Below are 27,651 nucleotides of genomic sequence, written 5' to 3'. Positions count from 1 at the left end.
CTACACGCTACATATGAATGCCAAAATCATTCAGACTGATTCGAATGATATACGAAGAAAATTGGTGAGTTGGGGAAAATATTATTGAGATCCAGCCATAAATAATATTGAATCGTTATTTTGAAAAATCTGTAAATTTGCATGAAAACCGAAAAAATCTGTAATCTGCATTCACAGATCGGAGGGGTATTTCAATCAATCGATTGGAAATGTTTCTACGCACCCATTACAAAAAAAAAAACAAATTTGTTTTTAAACTAATCATTGAACAATTGGAAAATATCTAACTGTGCTCAGTTGTGCTGTAAGGAAAACCTAGGAGTAGAGAATTTTCTCAAAAAGGCTTGGTTCAAATAGATTTTCGTCAACAAAAATGAATCGTCAGAATAACAACGCAGTACTTCAGAATCATTTACTGCTGGTTTTTTTAACCACTGTGATAGTTGAGTAATTTTTCATCAACTGTTAAAATCCGGACTGCCATGACAAAGTTTAACGAATAGGAGCTTCAGATTCTGGAATAGTCAGCTTGTTTATCAGATCAAAACCCAATCGAGAACTTATGAGGAGTGATCGTACGAAGAGTTGATGCAGCTAATGAGTAGTACGAGAGTTTTGAAGAGCTTAAACAAGGAACATTTTCTGAGTGGACGAGATACACACTACAAAATGCTGCAGGATGGTCGAAACCACTTCGAAAAGTTTATTTGATCTGATTGAAAACTAAACTGCCATGTCCCATGTTCCAAAATCAACAACTAAGAAAACGCTATCAAAGTTTTCTAGCATATTTGTCTACCAGAATCTTTAAGTTTATGAATTTAGCAATACACCCGGTTTCTTATAAGCACTAAACTATTGTTTAATGAATTGTGACAAGATCCCCTCACTTGAATCTATCAAGGATGATGACAGGCTTAAAATTCATGGTGGGACAGATATGCCTAGAATATCAACACGGGACAATTGAACGTTGTTTTCTGAAATACAGGCAACAATCACTAAGTTTTTTGTGTTTTCCGAAAGATTATGCATAAAAACATCGTTTTATGAAGGAGGGAGTGATCTGCAACACCTTTCCAGAATATTAATCTCATTCTTATTAGGCATTCACTAACAAGGTGAACGTGTGCTGTTAAACTTTTTTTTGAGATTTAGTTCGTTCGTCCAAACAAGAAATTAGTGAATTAAGCTTGGTGTTGTTTTTCTTAAAAGCTGGGAACAAACAATAACTTTTTTTGTGTTTTTCCAGAAGATAAGGCATAAAAACATCGTTTTATGAAGAAAAGTGAAAATTTGTCAAAAAGTAATATGGGACAACTATGCGTAGAACAGCAGTAAAGATCTACGAATTGGAAACTTATTGTAATTAATGCGAAACACTTGTTAATTTTGTGAAGAAGTGAGAGTTTTGCCGTCTGGTTTTATAGTTATGAAACTCTGGCGATTTTGTTTTTTAATTGTTTCGGGTCTGAACAAAACAATAAAGTCCAATTGACCGGTCTTATAAGCGATGACACACTGTATACTTAATTTTTACCGAGCTCTTACATATCTCTGATAGATGAAAAAAAAGTGGATCTAGTGAACTTGTGCTCCCGTGGCGAAGTGGTTAGCGTCCCACATTATTATGCCGGGTGTTCGGGTTCGATTCCCGTTCTGGCCGGGGGAGTTTTCGTCAATGAAATTTCCTCCGACTTGCACTGTGGTCACGCATATTCTAGAGCTTGCCACTCCAGAATACATTCAAGGCATGTTTTTCGGCATAGAAATCTCAACTAGGTACTACTAATAAAAATGACGCAAGTAATACCTACGTTGAGATGGCAAAAGTTCCACCGGGAACGTTAGTGCTATCCAAGAAGAAGAATAATGAGAACGTTATAACACGTACTGTATATTTGACTAAAAAACCCTCAGAAAATCGAAATATTTTGAACCATTTTGAGGAAATTGAGTTTTGGTTTTTGAAATGAATTTTTCTTTTCATTGTGAGACTTAAACTACAACTTTTTTTTTCCAAATTTAGATTGTAGATTTAGAATTTCAATTCAGATAAACCATTTTCTTATCGTTAGTAATAGGTCAAATTATTATAGAATTTGCCATTTTAGTTATATCGATTCAAAAAAAAAATCAGAAATGTCTAAACTAATTTCGAAAAAATAAGTATGCAAATGTGCTTAATTAACAAATACCATCACACCCACAAGGTTTGAATGAATTCTGAAAGTGGTTGCCATTCACTTGCCGACTTGGCGCGGAATCAGCTGAATCCTTTTTTTCTATTCAGTCACATGTATCCTTGATGATTAATTCTGAATTATTTTTTTTTCTTCTTTCTGGACACCCCTAACGGAGCCAATCCAGCATACACATAGGCACACGATTATGACGGCTCCTATACATAAGCTCTTCAGCTAGCCGCTGTCGGTATGCTGCGCTGCTGGGTTGAGTGATGTGTGTATGATCATCACTTTTTTTCCGTCTTCTCGCTCTCCCTCTCTCCCCTAGGATTTTTTTTAAACCACACACACACATACCCTCTCGCAAACGCTTCGCTTTGCTTCGCCTCTCACCACTCTCAACCCTCCTCCTATGATTGCTCTGGTACTGTGTGCATGCATATGTACAACGGAATAGCGGCAGCGGTTTGAGGAGAACATTGGCTGGCGTTTTTAGAAATAAAAATGTATGTACACAAAAATGACGCGCGCCTGAGTGTATTATATTGGAGAGGCAGAGGCACACACAAAACGAACAAGATTATAATGCTAAAAAGTTTGAGGACCAAAAACTTTTTCTAAAACCAGTCGAGTTTTTGCCTTGCGCTGATTAACACACATTTTCGCCCCTATGCGAGTTGAGCCCACTTTCACACGCGTTTGAAGGCGAGAGTACAATTTATCGCGCGGCGCAGCCCTCGAGTTTAGGAAAAGATTTTTTTTTATTATTTGGTTCCTTCATTGATTTGATGATTTTGGAATAACACAGAGGAAAAAAAAGTCCTGCACGCAAACGCCGGTTCTCGGTGATCTCGATCTCTCGTGTGTTTGTTGTGAAGAAGAATCAACTTCTGCGTGACACGGAAGAGGAGGAGAAACAAAAAACAAGTGAATAACTGATTCGGAAGTGAAGTGACGATTCGCGCAAAACGTCCGTATGTGAGCGCGCGTGAATACACGCGAGTTTTTGGTGGTGAAGATTTGGATTTTGGTTTTTATTCGCGCTCCGTTGGGTTTGGAGAACCCGGAATAGAACACAGAAAAACGGTGAAGAGCGCATTTTGAGCGTTCGGTCGATCGACAACACACCCGCGCACACATCTTCGGTCGGTCATTCTTTCCGTTTATCCGTTTTTTTTTTTGGTATTTGAGTCATCGGTGTCTGTTGTTATGCGAATTATTTTTTTCGCTATATACCACATAAAAAAGGCCCCCTTCACACAGAGCCACCCCCGCGTTTCCGCAACGGGATTGTTGTGAAATTCGTCGTACGTGAGTGCTTGCGGCGGCAGCGGCAGCAGCAGTCTTTTTTCGAAAGCGACTTTTGCTTCGGTTTTTTTTGGGTTGAGAGAACGACAACTGAGAAAATTTAAACATCTGAAGGGATACACCAAAAGGAGATTCGCTCGGTGAATGCATGTGTGTAGTAAAGAAAAAAAAATAGGAACAAGTGCTGACCCATTCCAGCAGTTTATCCTGCCAAAATAAACAACTGTAAACTTCAAAGTGATAAGAGGGGAAGTGAACAGCAGCAAACTGTGGCTAAAGTATTGATGTGGTTAGTGAGAGGGAAGATCCGTGCAAAGTTGCGTGCCTTATCGTAGAATTTTTGACAATCACTGTACAGGAGTGAGTACAGGTTCTCTGCCGAGCGGGAGAACCAATCGTAGCGTGAACGATTTTTTTTTCGCTCAGTCCGTCGAAAAACGGCCCCAAAATTCTCTCCCTACAACATCATCACCATCACCACCCCCCAACCAGCACCCTGGAGGGTAGAACAATCGAGTACCGGCCCGGCGGCGGGCTGGACTACCATAATTCACCGCTAATGGCCGAGATCCCCACCGGGGATTACAGCCACATCCATCGGTCCATCGACCAGCTCCGCTCGATGAACGAACGGGGCGTGCTGGGTCAGCTGAACGCACTGTCCGCGGCCAACTCCACCGATCTCCGGTCGGCGATTGTCCACGACTACAAACCGTACATCAACGATCTGCGGCAGCAGCAGAACGATCGGATCGACTATGCCGCCATGGTACACAAACAGGCCCTGGACGAGCAGCGAGCCGCGGCTAACAACAACAACAACTCGGACACCGAAATGCGCCACCCGGAGGACCAGAAACCCCACTACAGTGCCCCATCGACCCCGCCGACGCCCCTGTCGATCACCGATGCGCAGATGAACGAGTCCAAGGTAAGTTCCCTCATCTCTATTATTGTTATTCGAATATCCTGGTGTTGAAAAACGGACGCTTCAAAACTTCACAGAGTTACTTATTATTCTACGTACAAACACCCGGCCCAAAGCAACGGAATCTCTAGCCTGTTTTCCCGTTTCCCTTGCTCCTGACTGCACAAAATTTACATACGCCGAAGATTATGGGCTTCTAGGGGCCGAGCGGCTTGCGATGGTCCTTTTCTATTTAGGGGTGCCTCACAAAAGAAGAGGGACAAACACCTTTTCAAAAGACGGCATACACACATGCAACTTTGCTTGCTGGGCTTTGGGAGCGCACTCCGAAGGACTACACAATTGTCTCTGTGGGCCGAAAGTGGCCAATTCTTATTGGATTCGAACCGAGGCGAGGAACGAACTGCGTTTTGGGCAGTTATTTCGTTTCATTTTGTGTCTTCTATAGCTTTGGTCCAGAACCAGTGACGTATTCGGTGGAAAAAAAATTGCAAAACAGACGGATGAAAATATTATGTCTGTCTGTAAAATATGATTTTTTCACAGGGAACAAAACAAGTACAGAAACATTTTTTAAATTTTGTTGTCACGCCCAGTTTATATTAAAAATATTCATATAATTGTATTAATTGGGGATCATGTGACAGTTACACATGACCACAGCTAACAGAGAGGTCAAACTCTGCCATATTTTTTTTTTCGATACATCGGTTAAAAAGTTCTTGAATGCAATGTTTCCATTGCAAACATCAGTGAAGACATATTTTCCCTCTGATATATTCTCCATTAAAATTTATTACATTTTTTTCAAAGGACTTCTGAGAGTCCGAGTTCTTTTCTGAAAAAGTATTCTTTCGGAATAAATATCTACAAGTATTCCGAATCTATTTGACTCATATTCCGAATACTTTACTTTACTTTACTTTACTTTACTGAACATCAATGTTCTAAATAATTAAAAGATAAAAACCCCGATAAATTTTGCTTTTAAAATGAAGTGTTCGGAATTTGAGTCAAAACGGTATGCCTCAATTATACACTAAACATCCTAATTCGATTTCTACCCCTTTTCAAGATAAGCCATTTGAAGGCAACTCCACATAGGTAGGCAATGATTTGGAGATGGAATTTGATAACAAATGTCAAACCCTGTATCTATCAAAAACAGTTGTCAGTTTTTTCAGTTGTGAATGTATAGCTTGAAGATATGTTTCACATCAAAATACGGATCAATGATTCCGCCGGTACATGTTTAAAATTTGACAATGTCAGTTTGATTTCGAATGAGTAAAATTTGAGAAGCCAAATTTTTAACTAACCCGATCTTGGATCCCCAATAATTAACTCTCCGAAAACGATTTCATAAACGAAAATATCCTTTTAAAAATGTGCAATTCGTCTTGCAACATTTGTGTGAGCAATTGACATTCGAACGGTGAGTTGATCGGGGTACTTGGAATAGGTATTGACGACCGTGACGCTGACTTGATCGGAAGAAGTGCGGTTCTTGACAATCGGAGCCGGGATACCCATCAGTGACTGCAAATAAAACTCACGCAATCACTACAAAATATTATAGGAGACTCTAGAAAGCAGTAGTATATTAGTGAATCACCAAAAGTGGAAAAAAAATCAGAAGAAATGACGATCAATAGAATAAATTTATCTACTCAACGAAGATGTCTTTTTTGTTTATATTTGTCTTTCTCAATGATCCCGGTGTATTCGGTGTATGGCAATTTCAAATATACGCGTATTCTGTATAAGCTTGGAGCTATCGTTTGCGAGTAATATAAACATATTGAACGGAATGAAATTTCGAACCCGAAGCATACGTTTTTGGTTAGAAAATTCAACTTTGTTCGCGATGATTGTACAGTGAGTCACAGTCATAGTCGTCCATCGATAGATTTGTTTTCTTTTAGAAGTTCCAAACTGTTAAATGATTACTGAACACTCTTAGTATTATGGGATTAATTGTTTGCCCACTTCCTCAGTTTTGTTCATACAAAAGTTCCATTTTCTCTTGAGATACTTAAAAACATGATTGAGTAGTAACAACACAAGAACAAGTTCTGAGACTTCTCACAGCAAAATTCGTCTGAAGCTTGTTATTCAAATAAAACTACTCGATGAAGTATGATTTTCTGTCACACTCAAAGCTGCAATTTTAGCAATTCAATTAAAAAATATATAGATAATTATAATTATAACTGAATGCTTCTACTTCGCTGCTCCCAAATTTGGTTTGCCTTTTTCGAAATGTCTATTCAATATTCTGTATACTCTCGATGCTCAAACAGGCGAGTGAACTACAAACAAAATTACCATTGGTCTAATTCTACGAATCAATCCAATTATAACAAGCACACCTTACCTTAAACTATTCAACTTCTATCTAAATTTAACTTCTTTTTCCACGACGCGATATTTGATTCAATCTTACTCAAAATGACATCCGAATGCAAAGAATTCAACTACCAATATGGCATGATATGACACATTAACTTCATCTGACACTGACTGCGCATATTTTTGCGGGCTGCGTTCACGCAGCACACTACATCAGTTCGAGCGTAACATCCACTTTTAAAACTCAAAGTGTAAGATCAAACTCGAGTTGTAGTATCTCTCGTTCCTCAGAGCATCGCTGAGCCGCTTTGGCATGAATCGAATGGATTTTCAAGTGTGAAATTTTCAGTGGCTCTTTATTTGTGATATAATGCTTTCTGTTGATTGATTGATTTTTGTCTATTATAGGAACTTCAAACTACAGAGTTCATTCGCCTCTAGCCTTGAAAAAGGCCGATCAATCAATGAAGGGTTTTGGGATTGATCAGACGATAGTTTGCTTGGTAGGCGGACTACTTTCATGTGTTAGCGTCCAACTGATGCCACAATCACTCAATTAAGATTAGGCGGTTGTGGGCGGGTGATTTTACGACCTGCAGCACTCAAGCTGCCGGATAGTTGTTGAAAGTTATAGATATATCTTCAGAATATCAGAATATACGTATTGATCCATGATTTCATCGATAAAATGCAAGGTCCCCATGCCGGCTTCAGACATACAACTCCCAAAGCGTTCAAGATCCTCCACAATGTTTAACGGTTGCTCGAAAATTCTTCTATTTCAGTTCTACACACTAGCTTTCTACACAATGTTGGCCTTCACCACACGGTAACATGTCCGTTCGATCCTAGAATGTAGAACTTGCTTCCAGAAGGGTTGAAATCGTTGCCTACGTGTGTCTTTAAGAACCCGCATATCGACACTCGATGTTCTTTGTTGATAGGAAGGGCTTGTGGCTACTCTGCCATGAAAAGTACTTCTTGAGATCACTCGACTGTGCAGTTTCTGGATTCACCATTTTTTTGCAAATATTTCACGGCCTCATCTGCAACCTTTGATTAGTAAAACTTCGAAATGATTTCAGGTTAGAAAGTTTTATAGTTCTCATATCAAGATAGTGAATTTTGTAGATAAGATACTTTTGTAGTTTTTAAAACAGAAAGAAATGAACGTTTGCTAAAGATTTGTTAATTTCAAACGTAGCCAAATCAAATCAATTGGACATATGAAAATCAGCTGTTTCAAATAAAAAGTCGAAACGGAACGACTTCAGCCTGTCGTGAGTTGAAGGTGAGTGGGTTGGGGACTGACACCTCACGAATATTAGAAGCCTTTCATGGACTATTGGAACTGCTTGAATGAGCTATATTCATTATCATCGTCAAAGTGTTTCACTTCGCGTTTCGAAAGGGAACGCTCGTAGCTTTCAATTGAAAGCTCCATCCGCGACATTTCATCAAAATGAATTTTCCCGAATTGTTTTCGAGGAAAAACGCATTAAAAGATGCATAAAATGGATAGGGGAGGTGGGGGCGTAAAACGGACATGTTAAGAAGAACTTCAATTATATCTTTGGAAACTCATGTTTCCCAAAACTTTAATGCAGTTTCTTATACTGTTTCTCTACCTAATTGGCCAAATATTTCACAAAAAAGTGTTTTCTATGTTTTTTTTTACTGAAATTAAAACAGACCGAAAAGTACATCCTTTTTTTCGATGCGGGTAATATGGACTTATAGTGGGGGTAATATAGACAGGTTTGTAATATATTAAGCGTAGATTTTTATCGATCGCGAGAAGAATTATTTTATTCAACCAAGGTCTGAAATCATCACGAATATCCATTGAATGATGAAAAAATCGAATTAATCCACCTAGAAGTTATATCGTGCTTTTCAGCAGTATAAACGAATAGACCCTCAACTATTTTGCTTTTGGTTCCAGTCAGCTTCTAAACAGTCCACATTTGGTGATTTGATTTCCATTTATAGACGCAGGGCATTCCTTAGGAACAGATTAAATATATTTTTCACAGTCCATCTCACTCCCGCTGGCAACTGTCCGTTTTACCACACCAGTACAATTATTTCAATAATTTAAATTTTCCACCCAAAAATGAATTTACTTTTCCGTACATACTCAATATCTCTTCTCTGTTAACTCACAAATCGAAATATAACCATCAGCGAATTGAATTTTGATATGAAACCACTCAAAATGCTTAATATCGAAGCAGCTAAAATTACATCCACACGCGGAATCATGTATGATTTTCGATTTTTGTTTCCCTTTTCCACTATTGATCAGTATTCATTGCCATAGGGTGGCTCAATAATTATAGAATAACATGTAGAATATGTTCTCGTTAACAGAAATTTGAAATTCACATTATAACTATACAAATCACCCACCTGTCCATATTACCCCCACTGGCCGTATTACCCGCGGTTCCCCTATAGCAGTCACGTTTACTGCCACCCCACCGGTGTCGGCAACTTCACCGTTTTTATCAGTATCAGTGAATACGATTGGAATACAACCACTAAACATTCATTTGAGTGTAAGCTGCTCAAAAAATTAAAATTGCGATGAAAATCATGAATCGAAACTTCGCTTGAGTGTGAAGAATGAAACGAATGAACGTAAAGCGAAAACAGCGCGCTTCACGAGGGAGAAGAAATATTTTCCCAGAAGGCAATGACAGTCACCATTTTGCAAGAGTGTCGGTTCCTGAGAAAGTTCTGTTCGAAGTGATTGTCGCATTTGCGTTCAGTTGATCGAAGACAACAATGCGTTGACGATTGAAATTGTTATTTTGAAAAAAAAATATATAAGGGATGGAGGAATGGAACTTTTGAAAAAGAGGAAAAATTAAAATTATAACCTACAAAACGGTTGATTTTCACGCCGATTGATTTCTGATACGATTCCCAAGTAATTGTGAGCATTAACTAATAACTCTATTATGGCACTAATTCAGCATCTCTGATGCCAAATAGTTGTATACAGTAAGTTACCTCTAATTCGACATACCGAGGCATCACTCAGTGTCGACGGCTGGTGACGACTTTCAATCTGGGACCATAATTTGGGTCCCAAACACGATGTTTAGAAAAATGTCTAATTAGAGGTGAAAACATCTAATTATTCGTGTCGCATTACAGGTCTGTCAAATTAGTTTTCCATTTCTAGCATTATATCCGCCATATATGACCATATAATGCATAGCATTTCTGCAACATTCTGTATGCAGATTTAGTGTTGATTTAAGGCTATTACATAAATCCTACTGGTTAAATGGGCAATTTACTTCCTTGAGGATCATCGAAACTTTAGCGTCGTAATATATTTTTAGAACGAACAGAAAACAAACCGACGAAAAGTGATTGATTCCATAGTCCTGCCCAACCAGGCTGTCAGCCTTTTTTCAATTTTCCAAAAGACATCGGCTTCAAGACCGCTCTTATCACTTTCTCTATTCAATTCACCGAATGCTAAGCACTATTTTTTTCGGAAAGGGAAGTTCAGTCATCAGCCAGTTACTTATCTCCTGTGTTTAGCCTTTTGCAATTACCGCCCCTAGGAAGCTCGTAATAAATTACACCACAAACATCTTGCCAAACAGATTTTTCGGTGCGTAACCCCAATCTTGACCCCGCTGAGATGCACAATCTTCGAAAAAAAAAGGAAAGTGGTAGTGATTTTTTATTTTTTGGCTACAAATTTCATTCAGCACTCGCACGCGCTTATCACAACAGTGGCTAATGCCGCTGCTCCACCGGACCAGGGTCAACAAATGATGGTGGTGCTTCCGGCGGCTTCAAAGAGATCAGCTTTCGGGTGGGATCAGTTATTTATACAAAACACGCGCGCACAGCGCGCACTTCCTCTGATCCTTCCGAGGAAATTGCATAATTAGGCCGACGCGTTGCGATGTTTGCGTTTTGGCAGTTGTGCCAGAGGTGATTATTGGTCAGTCAGTCCGTGAGCGAACCATCAATTAGGATTAGCCAAATACTTTCGAATCGCTGACAGCGATTTCCCAGCGTAATCCGGTCGGGTTCTAATCCCACTTTAATCCGCTCCGGGTAGGGCTGCCACTACTCACATTTCGGATGGGTGTCCTAAAGAAAAGGAGGAAAAGAGGCATTACGGCAGAAAAACGGTGACAACGTTGCTGTTGATAAGATAGCGATCGGTCTGGCAGAACTACATGCACACAAAATCGAATTTTTGCGTTGATCTTCTTGAGTGCAAAGTAGTGTACCTGAATCAAGGTCTCTGGGAGAACTATTTTCAGATCTTTTTTGTGTTTTCTGACAGTGACAAAATGGACAGATATGTATGTCGGTACGTAGCTTGTTTTGTTGCTTTCGGGAAGTCATCTCACATGATTTGCGACCATTAGGGCTACCGTCGATTAATTACACTAAAAGCATCCACAGAGGGTTTACTTAAACTGAAATCACACGCATGGAAGGCGTACTTTCTCTCGATGACAGTTGTCGAAAAAAAATTCCACTCTGACACGCATACAATCTGATTTATCACACACGACTCGAACTAATTTGAGTAAAATCCATCCCAAATCTCCATTCTCGTTACCCGTGCATGTTCACGTACGAAGACCATCTCTCGCATATGAGAACCATTCTAGATCCCCCCCCCCTTTCTGAACCACCACCGCGCCAGCAGCACCACAAAAAAACGGAGCATCAACAGAGCAAAAGAGCAGTGTTGCGCTTTCAAGCTTTTCATTTTAATTAATTCATTAACATCATCGCGTTTTCGCGCCGCTCCACGCAGGTAATAGTACCTATCTACCTGGGTTATTTTTCTTGCGATAGCCACCCGTGTGCGCCACAATCAGCAAAATGTTCTTGTTTGTGTGCGTGTGCACGTGGGTGTGTGTGTGTGCGAAGGTCGCTCAACTAAACCAACGTCCATCGAAATCCAACCCTTCCGAAGGTAAATCTCAAATGGCGTTGGCCGCGCGCGTTTTGCGAAGAGAGCGCATCGTGCGATAATTATTATTGCAATTTGATTATCCATCGCGCGAGCATTCGGCGAGCCACCCACCATTAAGCACCTGGGCTAGGGGAGAAGAGGTGCGATTTGCTTGTTTGCAAATATGTGCGCAACTCTCGGGGGGTGTGTGTGTGCGGGGGGGGTTAACTTTTATTCGATAGAGAGAGCATATTAACCGTAAATCATGTCATCATTAGTTCTCTTACTTGATACAATTTATTGACGCTTTAACAATTATGATTAGCCTTATTCGCCCATCCGGAAATCAGACCGGGACAGAGGCGTGAACAAACGGTTGCAACAGCGCTCAATCATGTTTACTTTGGCAAGACATGAGCTAAACATTCCTAGCCAGGTTTGTGTCTAAACTCTATATTGTTTGTATTTTATTTGTTTACGCTGCTCAACAAATGGATGGACTTCTAATGTTGTTCTTTGTTTTTTAGCCGATTACCAAATACAAAAAAAAATGATAAATGTGTTCTATGTTGCTCAGTAAATGGGGAAGGTTTAGGACATTCACATTTTGTTGCAATAGAAAAAATTGGTACAAAAATCCAAATTTAATTACCGCGGGTTCGAACTTGAGTTGCCTAGAGCTCTAACAGATTAGTTTATTTTACATCTATGGCATATAACTCCAACGACCAATGTTGCCACTTATTATACTGTATTGGAAGAGTTAAGAATTTGAATTTTTTTATCTTCTCGATAATGTTCCTTGAAACAATACCAATAGATTATTATAATAAAAAGAAAGATTTTGATGCTGGTATGCCTTAAATTTGCTCATTTCAATATTGATTGTTTTGATTCTAGAAGTTTGAATCAATGGGCTTACCCGCTAGAGATGGGCAAACCGTTCACGAACGGTACGAAAGAACTAGTTCGCCGAAAAGAGTGAACGAGCGGTCGTTCTTTTTCAAAGAACGGTAGTTCTCCCCACGAACTGATTGCGAGCGAACGGTTTGTGAACGAACTGATTCCGTGAGAACGGTTTGCGAGTGAACTGTTTGAGAGTGAACTGTTTGTGAACGAACTGTTTGCGAGTGAACTGTATGGGAAAGAACTGATTGAGAGTGGACTGTTTGGGAACGAACTGTTTGAGAACGAAGTGTTTGCGGGCGAACTAGTGCAGCTGAACTGATTTGCGCTGGACGAAATTGATAAATATAACGAGAACGCTTGTAAGGAAAATAAAACGATTTGTCATTTATGAGCAAAATGCATGTAACGCAGGGTTTATTTTGTTAATATATATATTTTGGATTAAAAATTAAATAAGATTTTCGTAGATTTAAAAGCAAAACTATATATTTTAAATTGTATGTATTCTTTTAATTCCGCGTGACAATCATATACTTACTGATTATCAGAAAAAATCTGGGGGAAGCTGGGGCGATTCATGTATAAGATAAACATAAAATTTTATAGTGAGGGCATGTTGAAAAAAAAAATTCTTCGTTGCTTTCAATTCATTGTTTGGCCTTTTGCGTGTATGTGTTATCGGGATTGTTTGTATGATTAATTGTTAGTGAAAATCGCTGCTGATTTTTTTCTTATCTTTCCCCACTAAATTTCAAAAATATAAATCCAACTATCCAATCCAACGATATGAATTAATGAATGAACATTCTATGTTGTTCTTAATACCGCTGAACGAAAGAGCGAAAGAACGGTTCAAAAGAACTGATTCACTTAGATGAACGGTTAGTGGGTGAACTGCTCATCAAAGTGAACTGTTTTGCCCATCTCTATTACCCGCGCAGTGATGTGTGTTGTGTTAGAGTTTGACGTTTACTCGGCGATGTTTGTTCAAGTTTTTCCTGGTTTCATTCATGTCAAGGGGTGCTTCTCTAGTGATTTCAAGTAATAGCATTGAACAGAGAAAAACACTGTTTGAATTTCACACTTGAAAAACTGTATCTTACGACAAATGTTGTATTTTATAGCGTGCAGCGAATCTGTACAACAAAAAAAAACTGTACCTTTTCAGATAAATCTGTACATATGGCGACACTACCAACGGGATGTATACCTAAAGTCTGTTTCACCTTTCTGTTCTATCAGTTTCTGTTGACGCCTTGGATTTTATTTCAATCAAAAATTCTTAATTCGATTGAAATATGAAATGTTTGAGTAAGTTTAATACAACAATTGTATTCTACACACAATTCTGCATGATAATAACTTTAGAAAAGTTATTATCATAAGACTAACCGTTTACGAGATAAATGTTTAAATACATTTTATCTGAATATGTTTGTTCGAAGAATAAAAAGACATTTCAAATTTCGCACGCAACATTGTGAATTTGAACAGAAGAACTGTCGCATGAATATCGCTCAGTAGCTGTTGATTGAATCAATGGTGATAATGATTGGACAAAAAGGGTTTGAAACTGCTTACGAACTATGGTTATGACCTCCAAATCAAAACTTAATCGCTGCGATGGAAGATCCTAGAAGGGTAAAGACTTGAAAAGCGAGCCAACATCGATTTGATACCAAGGTTTTGCTCACTTTTCACATAGATTACGCGTGGTGTAGTGCAACAAGAAGTCGTACGGGCAATTAATTTCTTCCTATTTACTTTTTTTGTTTTTCTTGCAACTCTGCGCCATTTGCGAGAAGCTGAACATTAGGAATTGCGGAAAAAAATCCTGACTTTTGTATCATTATAATTCATCTGCTCAATCATCGTCAATCAGTCGCCATATTCACCGGATTTGGTCCCCTACGATTTTTTTCCTGTTCCCAAATCTGAAGAAATCGACGAAAGGACGGAAATTCGCAACGATTGAGGCGATAAAGACTGCATCATTAGTAGCGCTCAAGGCTATACTTAAAGGTTCTTATCAGCAGTGTTTTGAGGATTGAAAAACTATAAACTATTGTCCCCTTTAACTCTTTGTGATCGTTTGTCTGCTCTCAGCCACCACAGCAAGAAACTATGCTAATCTCATATTTTACTCAACCAAGTATCAGTTTATGCTCAACCAAGTATCAGTTTATGCTTTTCCTAAGCTTGATGTCTAATGAACCTGTTCACGAATCAATACGGCGCTCCTATGAGTAATAGATAACGGTACTAAGTATCACACAAAGTAGTCACCCACACAAAATAACGCACAGTGCGTCAATATTAAATCAATATTTCTTTTAGAACATAGTAATTCCATGAATAAAGACCTCCCGACAAAAATGATCCAAATTGGTTCAAATCTTTCATATCATACTCGTATTTTTTATTGTTTCGCCCTCGGTCACATCATCTTCAATTAGGATGGTTCGAAAAATGAGCTTTTTGTTCGAGAACAATTTTATTCTGGTTCATCTCTGAAAAAAAATTCAACTTTTGAATCGCTTCACTATTTTTTATCTTTTACAGCGAACGAATGCATCATGAAACAATTTTCCAAGAATAATCGTCTGAAAATTGTTTCCTATGTAGACACTAAAAAAGTTATCAGTTGTATATTTCCTTCTAATCGAAAGAATCGTTCTAAAACATGTCGGTGAAGATACCAATACCAAGATACCAGTACCTTCTAATTACAACTGACATTTTTTGTAGCCGATGGAATGACATTTTTTTCATTTGAATTAGAAGCATACCATCATACGAGAATATTCTGAGGTAGTGGAGTATTCGAATTGACCCATCTGGTCATAGGAACCATTTGAAATTTCAAGTAATTCACGCATAATAAGGCTACGTTTGTAAGTCCTTTTTTATGCTTCGATATAACGTACAATTCGATACAACGTACAATTTCGAAAGTAAAATGTACGTTATATCGATGTTACCCTGTATAGTAAAACGAATGAAACGAGGCGGCACCATTTACGTTAGTAAACCAAATTTTATTTTAAATTACTGTATGAATATGGGAGGAATACGAAAATTTATGGAACGGCTTGTAGGTGATTCTCATATCATATATACGAAGGTGAATTATAAAATATATAGTTTATATAAAAACACATCAAACCACATTGTTCAGTAACTGCATATCTAAATTTTACAAGAAATAAACAGATCTTACTTAGCTTTATAAATTTTCATGGTACATGCAGTGAAACATGCTCATTCAAGGGAAATTAATTTCGACCAGTACGACACCCCTATAAAAATTCGATACGACCGCAAAGGGTTAATATACCTGACGAATTTTTCATACCTTTCATTTGTTGTGTTGTTGATAAAGCGATCCAAAGTATACAAATTTTTAAAAAGAAAATTCGCCAAAAATGTCAAAATCCGAATAAAAAAAAATCCATCCGAAATTTGCATCTGTCATTTGCAACAAATACTATAAACAACTAGGTTCTGTACAGTCTCAACAAGAAACGACTTTTTTAAAGTTTTCTCCTAGGAACAGATATTTGAGATACAGTTCCATTTTTTTTCCCATAAAAGTTCATCTAACTTTTCGTAAAATAGACAAAAATTGGTAAAGCGATCCAATTGTTATCAATTGTATGATGATCTGGGTGGTTTTAAAAATCGGGATTCTATTGAATCAATTTTTAAAATGGTTTACGAGATGACCAGTCCCAAAAGTTCAGATTTTTTCTTGTATCATTTTGTATCATGTACATCAAATATTAATGGCGGGGGTCTCCGTAGCCACATTGGTTGCGCGTTCGCTTAGTAAGCGATCGATCGTGAGTTCAAAACTCAGGGCCCCCATTGATCATCTTTGTGTTGTTACAGAATAGCTACGTCCACGCAACAATCATCAGCGATGGAGATCGATCCACGGTCGAAATAAGATCGATTCATCCATACAACTGCTCTGCTCTGCAAGACACATCGGGCTGCTGTTCTATAAATAACTCAACAATGGATCAACGACTGTCTCCGCTGTCCAGTCTTAGCTGGATAATGGAAGAACAGATAGAAAACTCTTACGCCTAAATGGCTACTGTGTAAAATTTGTACCATTTGCAATGGTATAGAAGGGAATACTCTAACGCCGAAAAATGGCAACTGTGTAATGTGCTAATTATAGATATGATAAATATGTGACATGTACACGATTAAAATTCGGCTCTGTTACAGCTAAAATGCTAATGAGCCTAAAATAAACAAAAGGGATAAAAAAAAAATTATGGTAGCCATTTCAATACATATTTGCCAACGTATAAAAACCAACAACAATGTTTGCGTATGCTGCAAAAATACACAAGTGCTCTCCACGAGCTCTCAAAATCATTGATCGTAACTCAAAATCCAGCTGTCTGATTGAAATGTGGTGTTCTGAAAAGTCAATGAACTTTTTATGACAAATGAAATATTGAGTACACTTTTTGGAAAAAATGCTTGAAAGTATAATTCAATATGAAAAACTTCTATACTTCAAAATACGGAAAACGTCACAAAATAAATCACCGCATTGACTCAATATAAAGAACTTTTCGGGTGGCCTTCTTGGGTAGACAGTCCATTGATAATCCCTGCGCTGTCCTGATTTTAACAAATTTGTTAATAAGTCGGGAATCTTGTTAGGAAATAATTTTGAATCAGATGGCACAATGAACGAAAGCTAAAATAATTCGAAATAAATTCGCGTCTCCAGGTTATTCCGAGAGTCATGTTGGTACGAGAAAGATTTTTTCCTTCTAAACTACATGACGATTCTCACCCAGTTCTAAGAGTCGGGCAACTGGGGAGTACAATGACTGATGAACCGATTTCATCGCACGCGGTAATTTTCCAAGCTCCAAACTCCGGTAATAATTATCACAATTTTTTCGTTTAATGAGTGAATTCAGTCTTGTAGAACATGGACCGACTGGAAAAATTAACAAAATTCGACAAATTTGTTACAAATACAGAGCACAACTTAGTGATTGTGGACACTATTTTATCTTTGTGAGTATTTTTTTGCGATCCAAAAATTTAGCACACCTGTAGTAAATGTCAAACTACTTTGACCATCGAAAGTGCTCATGGTAGTTATAACGTAGGGTTCCCACATTGCTACTAAAATATAGAACCTGCGATGTTTTCGACGCTTTTCTTTGAAAACATTAAAAATGGATGGCCAAAAATAATGGAAATAATGTGTTTAAAATAAAAGTATGGCATCAAAATATTTCTAATTTCTTCAGATTTCACATATCTAGTGGCGAAATATTGAGGTTGGAAACAGTTTCCTCCAAGTTCATACATTTTTTACATCGATTTAAGGGCAATTCAAAAGCATGATTTATCTAATTTTGTAAAATGACGTTTAACGTTTCGATTGAAGTTGTTCTATTGGTCCTAATGTCCCTTTAATTATGCCTCAATTTTTTGGAAGGGAGGAAAGGCACAAAATGACAAACTACGTGACTATGACGGAGGACGCAGACGCAAGCTCAAACCAAAAATTTACGCATGATCTGTGATTTGTGGCTTTGCGCATCATAGTGTAGAAGAGCTCAATTTTCTTGATTGTTGGATTCTGACTGTAAATTGCAAAAAAATAATTTTTCTATTTTGAAACTACACAATCGCTAGATTTCACATTGAAAACAATTCTGACGATAACAATTCGTTTGCCTTGATCTCGATAACCACCAGGGTCATTTCATGCAAAATGTGAAATCAGTAAACAGAGCCCACGTATTGACAAACTGAAGCTTCAAGCGTGGCATTTTCGAACCTCAGCGAACTGTTGATCTTGCTTGCATGCTTCAACTTTGTCAACAGATCCAAACGAAAACAAACCCAAATATTTACCCAGTAATTTAACAGCTATAGCTACTTGTTTCGCGGTGACGCTCGGCAGGAATTTCCAACTTGGACGAAAAATTGGGCGTGCCTTAGCATGGCTTGGGCGGTCTGCGCCATCCAGCAGCGAGAAATTTCTCCCAGGTGCAGACAGGGGGCCGATCCGATCCGATTTGCAGCTACCACAATTGGCCTGCAATTGCTGCCCGCAGGTTGGGGGGGGGGGATTTCGTGTGCGCGAACATGAAATCAAACTGCGAGTACCTATATTACAACCGCCCGACGCGATACCGTGCGGCCACAAAGCACACTCACATCTTAATGTTATTAGCTTTTTATTGGCTTTCCATGTTAATTGCCCGTCGTGTCGTGGAAGATGTTTGAGGCCCGAGATGAAGGGGGAGCGAAGACAAGTGGGACATATCCATCAAAAGTACTCTTGAGCGCGCACGACAGTGGGAAAAAGAGGTGCACACAGTATATGTATATAATTAGCATATTTTAATTATAATTGCGTGCAATTAGCGCCTCCCAGCGACAGGTGGTCAAATCTCTCCGGCAAGAAACTAAGGGGGAGGATCCAAAGGTCCTACGAATGCACCTTCGGCCAATCCAAAGCTAGTCCGTGGCCCCAACGCTCGCGGTGTGCCAACTACTGCAAGGCTCTTTGGAGAGGGTAGCCCATTCCTCCTCTTCAACCGTTGAGACGAGGAGGAGGAGGAGCTTAAGTGAGAAAGAAAAGTGAATTACTTAGCGTTGTGTTTCGTGCGAAAATTGCACGTGCTGCCGAAGGTGCAGCAAAATTGATGCGGGGTTTCTCTCACTGGGGCGCGCCTCCAACCAGTGGCATTCGCTGTCGGTCGAGTCTTAGCCAGCACTCGAGCGCAGCCGAGCTGATTGATGGCCGGTAGAGATTCGAGCGGGAGCTAATCATATCGAGCTGGCCACGCCGATTTGTAATTCGAATTTTGCCTCTCCTCCCTCTGAGTTGGTATTTTAAAATCTACCATCAGCGCGGGTGCGGGCGGGTTTTGGCTGGCTGATTAACAACAGCATGGAGGAAGTTGGAGCGGTTAATTGAATGCAAATGAATGCGGAAATCTGCGCATGAAGCTGCCCACCACGCGAGAAGGTGATGCATAAAGTTGTTGGAGGATTTGTGCATATTTTGCGCGGTCGTTTGGTTGGGACCTTGAGGAATGCGCTGGCTTTGAAACTAGGTCGACATTCGGTTAGGACGCGGCGCCACTAATGCGAGTGTTTTAATCCTCATTTACATGAACACGGAACACGGTGAGAGCTGCTTCCTTGAGCGAGAAGTCCACATGAAGCGGCGAAAATCCGAATCATTGAATATATTATTTCGATGTGGAAAAAGTATATTTTGTGAAGTCCCAAAATCAAGCGGGACTTCGAAGAACATCGCATTATCAGAGCAATGAGCATCGCTTGCGTTGTAAATTGCATTCAATGATTGTTAAGCCGCGGCAACACTTGCTCTGAACCAACTGTCATCGACGCTCACAACAGTGTTCCAATTTTTGCACAATAAATTCAAATCAGCTGGAATGCGATCATTTTCTCCCAAACAACTCCAAACGCAATAAAGTTTAGTCTAACAATTTTTGGAAAGTGAAAGTGAGCGTGGTTTCTTATGGTCGCGCCTCGCGCACAGTTTCTCGTGACAGTATTATAAATCAATCATCCGACGCGCGCAGTCCACGCAAAGATAAACGTGTTCCGTTTTGTCCAACAGCATAAACTTGAACGCACTCGGCACTGTTATCAATTCTTCGAATCCCTTCCTAGTCCGTCCGCGAGGCGAAGAGAGAGTGGGAATGATAATTTAGGATCCCTTTAGGTTCTATTTTTTTTCTGCTCGGATCTCGCTTCGCTTTTTCCACATTACCGAACACACAACAGCTTCGAGCAAGTTCCCAAAATAAACACACCATCATGTTTGTTGTGTATACACATACACACACGCACGCACTCGATTTGTTCGGTGCGTTTCGAGCGCCAAACATAAACATTCAATCCGAGGATGGGAGAGGGTTTTTTTCTCAATTCGAAGTGCTCTTTCTCCACGTGCGTGGAGCGATTTTGATAAGTTGAATGGTTCTTCTTTTGCCGTTGCTTCCGAAGTCAACGGATCACGCTGTGAGATGACAAAAAAAAATGAATAAATTCGGTGGACCGCCGCAGTGTAACAAAAAAAAACGAAATCGACGCAAAAAAAGTAAGCGTGTAAAAACAATCAATCGCAAACATGCGCGCTAACCACAAACCATCCAAAATCAACCGATATTTGTTGGGGCAAAGCAGAGCAGACTGACGCGGACACGGGAGGAGATAGTGATTAAATTAAATCAATTATCGACACGTTTGGTTTTTCAACCGGAAAATTCTATATTTTAATTTATTTCCCTCCCACGTTTCATCGGGGTTTTTTCTCTGTGTCATCACCCCGCTAAAAAGGGGGGAGGGCCTTTATAGATCTCACTATTGTTTTATTTTACAAAAATTCAAAACCAACATATAGCGCGAGTTTATTGGTTTGTGGCTATCAGACATCATTATAATATTTCAAACAAAGAGAAAAAAAAGGCATGTTTGCTAAATAAGAATAATTACGTGGGAACTGCTGTGTCCAATCCAGTCATGCATCATTATGGTGCTAAAAATCAGTGTGTTCGTTCAGAAATATGCGTTTTATTTATTAACTTTTTTTTTGTTATTGTTGGCATTATGCACCTAGTGTCAAAGTCCGGGCTAATTATTTGCGGGCGGCTGGATATTTTATTATATTATTTTTCCGATTTGTTCCATTTCTTTTGTTGGGTACATATTCGCCCCTCCCGCTGGTGTGTGGCTTTTTTAATACTTGCTAACACGATCAACTTTTTCCCCAATTCACCTCCAGCCTGCACCCCCTTCCGCATTCTGTGCGGTACGCTTCATTCATATATTTATGCATGACGGTAGTGATTTAATATAGAAACAATAATGGCAATAACGATAATTGCAGCTCATTGCAACTCAGGGTGTGTCTGTTGCGATGAATTTTGGTGACACTCAGTTCGACCCGCGAACTGTCAAACTGCAGTGAACTGTCAATCATCCAGTTTGAACGTCACTCACTGCAGCACTCATCGTTTGATTCAAACAGACCAATGAGAATGTCATTCAATTGCAATAGGAATTGCATTTTGATTGATTTTTACATTTTATTTTGATGGCACCTTAGTTAAATTTTATTCATATGACACAAACGGTTGGATAGCAGGTTCCGATCATCGATTTACCTGTAAAATGAAGAAAATGTAGTTCGATCTCTAATCGCTTATCATTGAACTCACCACTCAAAATACGAATAAAGGATGTTTTTTTATGAATCAGAAACTCAACTAAGTTGTCATAGAAAGTGACAAATATAAGTTCCTCTGAACAGGAATCGCAATAAAACACGACATTTTTACTGACAGCAAGAATCCGCCCATTTTTAACTGACAACAAAAATCTTTTATTTTTCCTAATCAAAATATGACATTCTGTCATTCGAGTCGGGATGTGACCTGAATGGCACAAAAAAAAGAAAAAATGTCGAATTTTCTTTTGAAATACAACAAGAAGGTTGTGCACGTGACTTGAAATGGATATAGACAGACAAGTGTAGCTACTACTAGCTTGCGGTTGCCCTCAACGGTTGCATGGTCGAGGCTATACGATAAGTAACTGTCCATGACAAGAAGAAGTGTTTAACATGTACAGTTTATTGTACTTTCCAACGGAATCGCCTTTGTAACCGTGTGCAATCGTTCAGCACACAAAATCCAACATTCTTCTATCTTTGGTAGCTCTTTTAAGAATAATATTGATTCAAACCTAACCAAAAAAAAGTCTCTTTTTCCCTCTCTCTCTCTCTCTCTCTCTCTCTTTCTCTTTTTCCCTCTCTCTTTTTCTCTTTTTCCCTCTCTCTCTCTCTCTCTTTCTCTTTTTCCCTCTCTCTCTCTCTCTCTTTCTCTTTTTCCCTCTCTCTCTCTCTTTCTCTTTTTCCCTCTCTCTCTCTCTCTTTCTCTCTCTCTCTTTCTCTCTTTCTCTTTCTCTCTTTCTCTTTCTCTCTCTCTCTCTTTCTCTTTTTCCCTCTCTCTCTCTCTCTTTCTCTTTTTCCCTCTCTCTCTCTCTTTCTCTTTTTCCCTCTCTCTCTCTCTTTCTCTCTCTCTCTTTCTCTCTTTCTCTTTTTCCCTCTCTCTCTCTCTTTCTCTCTCTCTCTTTCTCTCTTTCTCTTTCTCTCTTTCTCTTCCCTCTCTTTCTCTTCTCTCTCTTTCTCTTCTCTTTCTCTCTCCCTCTCTCTCTTCTCTTTCTCTCTCTCTCTTCTCTCTCCCTCTCTCTCTCCCTCTCTCTCTCCCTCTCTCTCCTCTCTCCCTCTCTCTCTTCTCTTTCTCTCTCTCTCTGTCTTTCTTCTCTCTCCCTCTTCTCTCTCTCTCTTCTCTCTCTCACTCTTTCTTTCACTCTCTCTTTTACCTCTCTTTCTGTTTGTTCCTCTCTTTCTCTTTTTTTTCTCTCTCTCTCTCTCTTTTTTTCTCTCTCTCTCTCTTTCTTTTCCCTCTCTTTCTCTTCTCTCTCTTTCTCTTCTCTCTCTTTCTCTCGCCCTCTTCTCTCTCTTCTCTCCTCTCTCTCTCTTCTCTCTCACACTCTCTCCTCTCTCTCTCTTCTCTCTCACACTCTCTCCTCTCTCTCTCTCCCTTCTCTCTCACACTCTCTCCTCTCTCTCTCTCTCTCTTCTCTCTCACACTCTTCCACTCAATAAAGAAAATATCACTTCCGTTCAGTACATGCTCTTTTCACTTCTCTTTCTTTCTTCACATCGATTCAATGTTTTCAATTGGCATTTTCAGAGCGAATTGAAACATTCCATTATTTTAGGGCAGCTCGTATACGAATGAAAGTTTCATTGTTGTATTCGAAGCGTACTCATTCAAACTTATGAAAAGAGTGATCAGAGTAATCAGAGTAATCAGTTGTCTGCGGCACTGATTTGGTGGTAAGCGTAACTGGTACGCCCTCTTTAAATGCCTCTTTTGGTTTGGAAGATGGTCCGGGACAATTTCGTTTTTTCGTTTGAAACGAAACGAATGAAACTCTCAAATGAAAGCTACGAGCGTCCCCTTTCACAGTCGAAATGAACCTCTTTGACGATGATAACGACCTTAGTTTCGAGAATGGGAAGACCCTCTCGCACACATCCACTCTCCGATCGCCTATCACGGTGTCATAGATTTTTTTCGGTAAGTTCCGGAAGCGATTATCTCATCTACACGATTCCCATCAAAATACTCATACGGCCACGTTTGCATTCGGCTGCTCAATTTTTTGTTTGTGGTTGTTAACTCAGGCGTAGAGTTTCCATGAACGTAATTAGGTTTGGTGACTTGAGATATAAAAAAATTTTGATAGCTTTCACTGATAACCGCGTACCTTTGAATTTGCCACTGCGAGTACAACTGAAGTGATTTGTATGGCATCGGAATCGTATTGAGAATCGTGACGTAATAAATACTGCATTGCAAAGACAAAGTTTCAGTGTCATTTATAAATGGAGAAAGAAGAAGCAAAGTGTTTTTTTTTTGTTTGGTTAGTAAAAGCCGGACATTTTACTAACGAAACAAAAAACCAATTTGAAAGTCGCATAATCTTTAAACAGTACATGTTCACGATCTTTCCCTGCATTAAAAAGCTCGAATTGAAATGCTAAAATGCATCGAACACTCATAGAATCCCAAAATGCACTTCCCATGTGATCGGTAATTTGAATAACCCTGAATTAAAACTAGATCCCAAGCAAACGATCATGGGTTCAATCCCATGGACCTCTATTGATTGAATGGTCTTTTTCAAGGCAAGAGGCATTGAAGTTTAAAGCCTCTTTAATAGAAAAAAAGAAAAAAATGAGAACATACAGAACATTGAACAGATGATTGCTTCGCTTTACATGTCCATATAGAACGGATATAATGCTAAAAAGGCGAAATATAGGGCTCTCACCAGAGTAGCAAAATCTCACACTCATTTTACTGACAGCGCGAGATATTGAGACAACATCATATTCAATCACAAATGCCCCTGCAGTTCATGACAAATGAACTTAACTTAATTACATGCAGCCGACACTCCGTCACGTGCAACATTTGGTTTTTGCATTATTCCCCACACTCATTCGTTTCACTGTCTCACTGAGAATGAACACCCGAATTTTTCATACGCATCTTCGATCAGCTGACAGTGGAAGGGAAAAAATATCTATCAAGAGAAATATCATCTCACTGACACCGCGTCAGACGTTTAAACGCGTGTTCGTGTGTATGTTTTCCTGGTATGTTTCTAGCCCCGGTTCCATTTTTGTGCGGCTTATTGCACACACATCGATGGGCAACGGCAAATTCGAGTGCTGAGTTTATGGGTGTATGACCAACGAAAATTTCATCAGGACGCAATGAAAGGTGATATTTTTGGCTTGGGCATTCACTGACATCGAGAATGGACTGATATTTCTGTCGATGGAACGAAAACTATATCAAAACCAGCAGTTATAGGCACCGCGGCACCGCGATAGAAAGAAGAGAAGAGTGTAGGTGGAGATATTTTGCACTGACAAAAATTGCTTTTCGATTTCAATAAGTATTTCGAAATTTTTCAACCCTGGCTCTCACAACGATGGCGTTGTTTTTGAACTGCTCAACCGATCTGCAATTTCTTAAGAGAAGACACAAGAGAGAGAGAGAGAGAGAGAGAGAGAAAATACTTTATGTAGAAGATTCTCAGACTTCTCAAAATGATATAAAGACTAGGGTTTCTTAACTTTCGACACATCAAAAACAACAAAAATGATCCTTTTTCAAACATTTCGCCTTAAGTTAAAGGCATTTGAAGTACCATATTGTATTTTTTTTCTTCTGAAAAGTCCACCAATATCCCATTTATTAGCACTTAAGAAACCGCAGATTGGGTTGTACAGTTGAAAAATAACCATTGTAAGAGCTTCTTTAGCACTATATCTGCCCTATAGGAGCATAGAAAGCATAGCAAGCGTTCACTTTATGTTTTGTGTGCGTATAGTTTTTGGATTAAAATATAACCTTTTCAATGTAAAAAAAAGGTGAATTTATACTGTTGCCACATTCTTGTATTTTTCAACAGCATTCTTATTGGGAAAACAGACAAAATGTTTCTTTCTTTCTACTTCTTTTTGAGTTGTACTAAAATACTGACAAGTGTCAGGTAATATTTTCGCTTCTGAAACTCTACCAAAATACCTTTCATTTGCAGTTTTTTTCTGTTTTATAGCGACTTTCAACACATTTGGTTGGTTCGTCACTTTACTTCTGTTTTGGAAAAATGTCGGGAGTAAGAATTGAATGCAGATACACTGCTTTTCTGGCATTACAGATGCTAAGTTGGTGCCATAATAGGGCTATAAGTGAAATCTTATGGATATTTAGGATGTACCTCCTCCGGTTTATTTGGCCTTGGTTTTTAATTCAGAGTTGGGAAAGAAAAGTTGGGAAAAAAAAACAAAACTCGAATATTCGCATCGTTGCAAACATTTTTATTTGATGCTCAGAAAGTCACTAGCCATCTTGTGTCAAAATCAAACAAGAGAAAGAGTTCCCTGAAGGGATATAAAATAATTTTGATAGTCATCTTCGAACACAATTATCTTCTGTACAATGGTCTCAACTGGTCGCAACTTTATTATGAACTACTCAAAATAAATGACTTCATCAACAGAGATCTCTATCGACATGTTTTTATGCCTTGAAATTATGAATCGAAGCAAAAAAAATAACCGCTCTATAAACAGAGACACGACCAAATGATTTTGCAACATGACAACGCTCGACCTCAGCTGAAAATTCAATAAAAATGTTCTAAGATGAGCTCTTATTACAGTTGCGACTTCACCAGTTATCCGATTTCACTTCTTCTGGTGTTCCGCGATAGTCATTTTGATCCAATCGGAACACGGATTGGCTGAGTAACAATTTGTGCAACGTCAAATTTGTGTCTCTGGATGGTTCGATCCCGAAATAGAGCCACCCCAATTACAAACGCAATACACCAGAAACCTATATATTAGTTGTCCCAAGCAGGAAATATGGGGAGGGGAGTAAGTTCCCCACTCAGTTTTGATCCATATATTTGTAAGTTGTATACTATATAACACACAGTTTTTCGTTTTTCCGAATGTAATCATATTTTTTTTTTATGTGCTAAGCATTTTTTATCAAAACCCCAACCGCGCGCACACCGATAATTAGTGCGAAACAGCGAGTTTCAATAAATTTCCATATTATTTCGCAGTCGATGGCGGAGAGGAACGCAGTTTGCATAGTTGTTATTGTTGCATTTTTCTCTGCATTTTATTGACCATTGCGCGACCGCATGTATGCACAACTCCTAAAACAAAAAAAAAATCTTTGTGGGGAAATGGGATCGGGCCGCTGTGGGCAGATCAAGCCGCCCGATTAGGGTGCTTCGCAGGCGGGCGTTTTTGTTACATATATGCAAAAATATATATTTGAAAAAAAATCCAGCCACCGGAAACCCACCATGCACTCGAACCAGATCATCGAAGCGCTTCGTACCGCGTCTGACTCTGGCGCGCAAAAATGCATGTCCGTTCTTTGCAACATGAGCGCTGCGCGCTCTCAATTATGATTTTCACCAGATTCTGGACCGATAAGAGTCACCTCATCATACCTATCATTTCGCAAACCCACCCAAAAAAAAACAACAACTGAAAGCCAACAGCGTAAAATGTATCACTAATTTGAGTGTATCTTTTTCCGGTTTTCCCCCCATTTCAGAGATACGGAATGAAGACGAGCCGCAATCGGAAGGTTAGTTTTTTTCTCATTACTTATCCGGTGTAATTATCCTTCACCTAACACACACACACACACACACACACAGTCCGGTTTATTGTCTGTCTAACACCTTTTATAATTTGCTTGAGTTTTATTAACACATGCTATTTTTGAAATGCGCTTTTAACACTTGCCTCAAACTTCTCTATTTATGTCACTGTCGCACACTGTCAACGAAACGTCAAAACACAAAATTTT

At 39.1% G+C, this 27,651-nt stretch overlaps 1 protein-coding gene across 2 annotated transcripts in view; it reads left to right on the top strand.

Moving 5' to 3' along the window:
- The first annotated feature begins 2,803 nt into the window (after positions 1 to 2,803).
- Positions 2,804 to 27,651, top strand: part of LOC129776958 (zinc finger protein rotund-like) — a 66,178-nt gene continuing 41,330 nt past the window's right edge. The window contains exons 1-2 of one of the 2 annotated variants that reach the window (XM_055782938.1): positions 2,804 to 4,425; positions 27,394 to 27,426. In XM_055782938.1, the coding sequence (XP_055638913.1) occupies positions 4,054 to 4,425; positions 27,394 to 27,426 (405 nt within the window). In that variant the 5' untranslated portion in view covers positions 2,804 to 4,053. The remainder of the gene's footprint in view (positions 4,426 to 27,393; positions 27,427 to 27,651) is intronic. The other variant, XM_055782939.1, reaches the window with a different exon arrangement.

Source organism: Toxorhynchites rutilus, chromosome 3 (genome assembly GCF_029784135.1).
Source record: "Toxorhynchites rutilus septentrionalis strain SRP chromosome 3, ASM2978413v1, whole genome shotgun sequence".
Taxonomy (NCBI): domain Eukaryota; kingdom Metazoa; phylum Arthropoda; class Insecta; order Diptera; family Culicidae; genus Toxorhynchites; species Toxorhynchites rutilus.
Note: the sequence above shows the minus strand (reverse complement) of the source record. Positions and strands in the feature narration are given on the sequence as shown.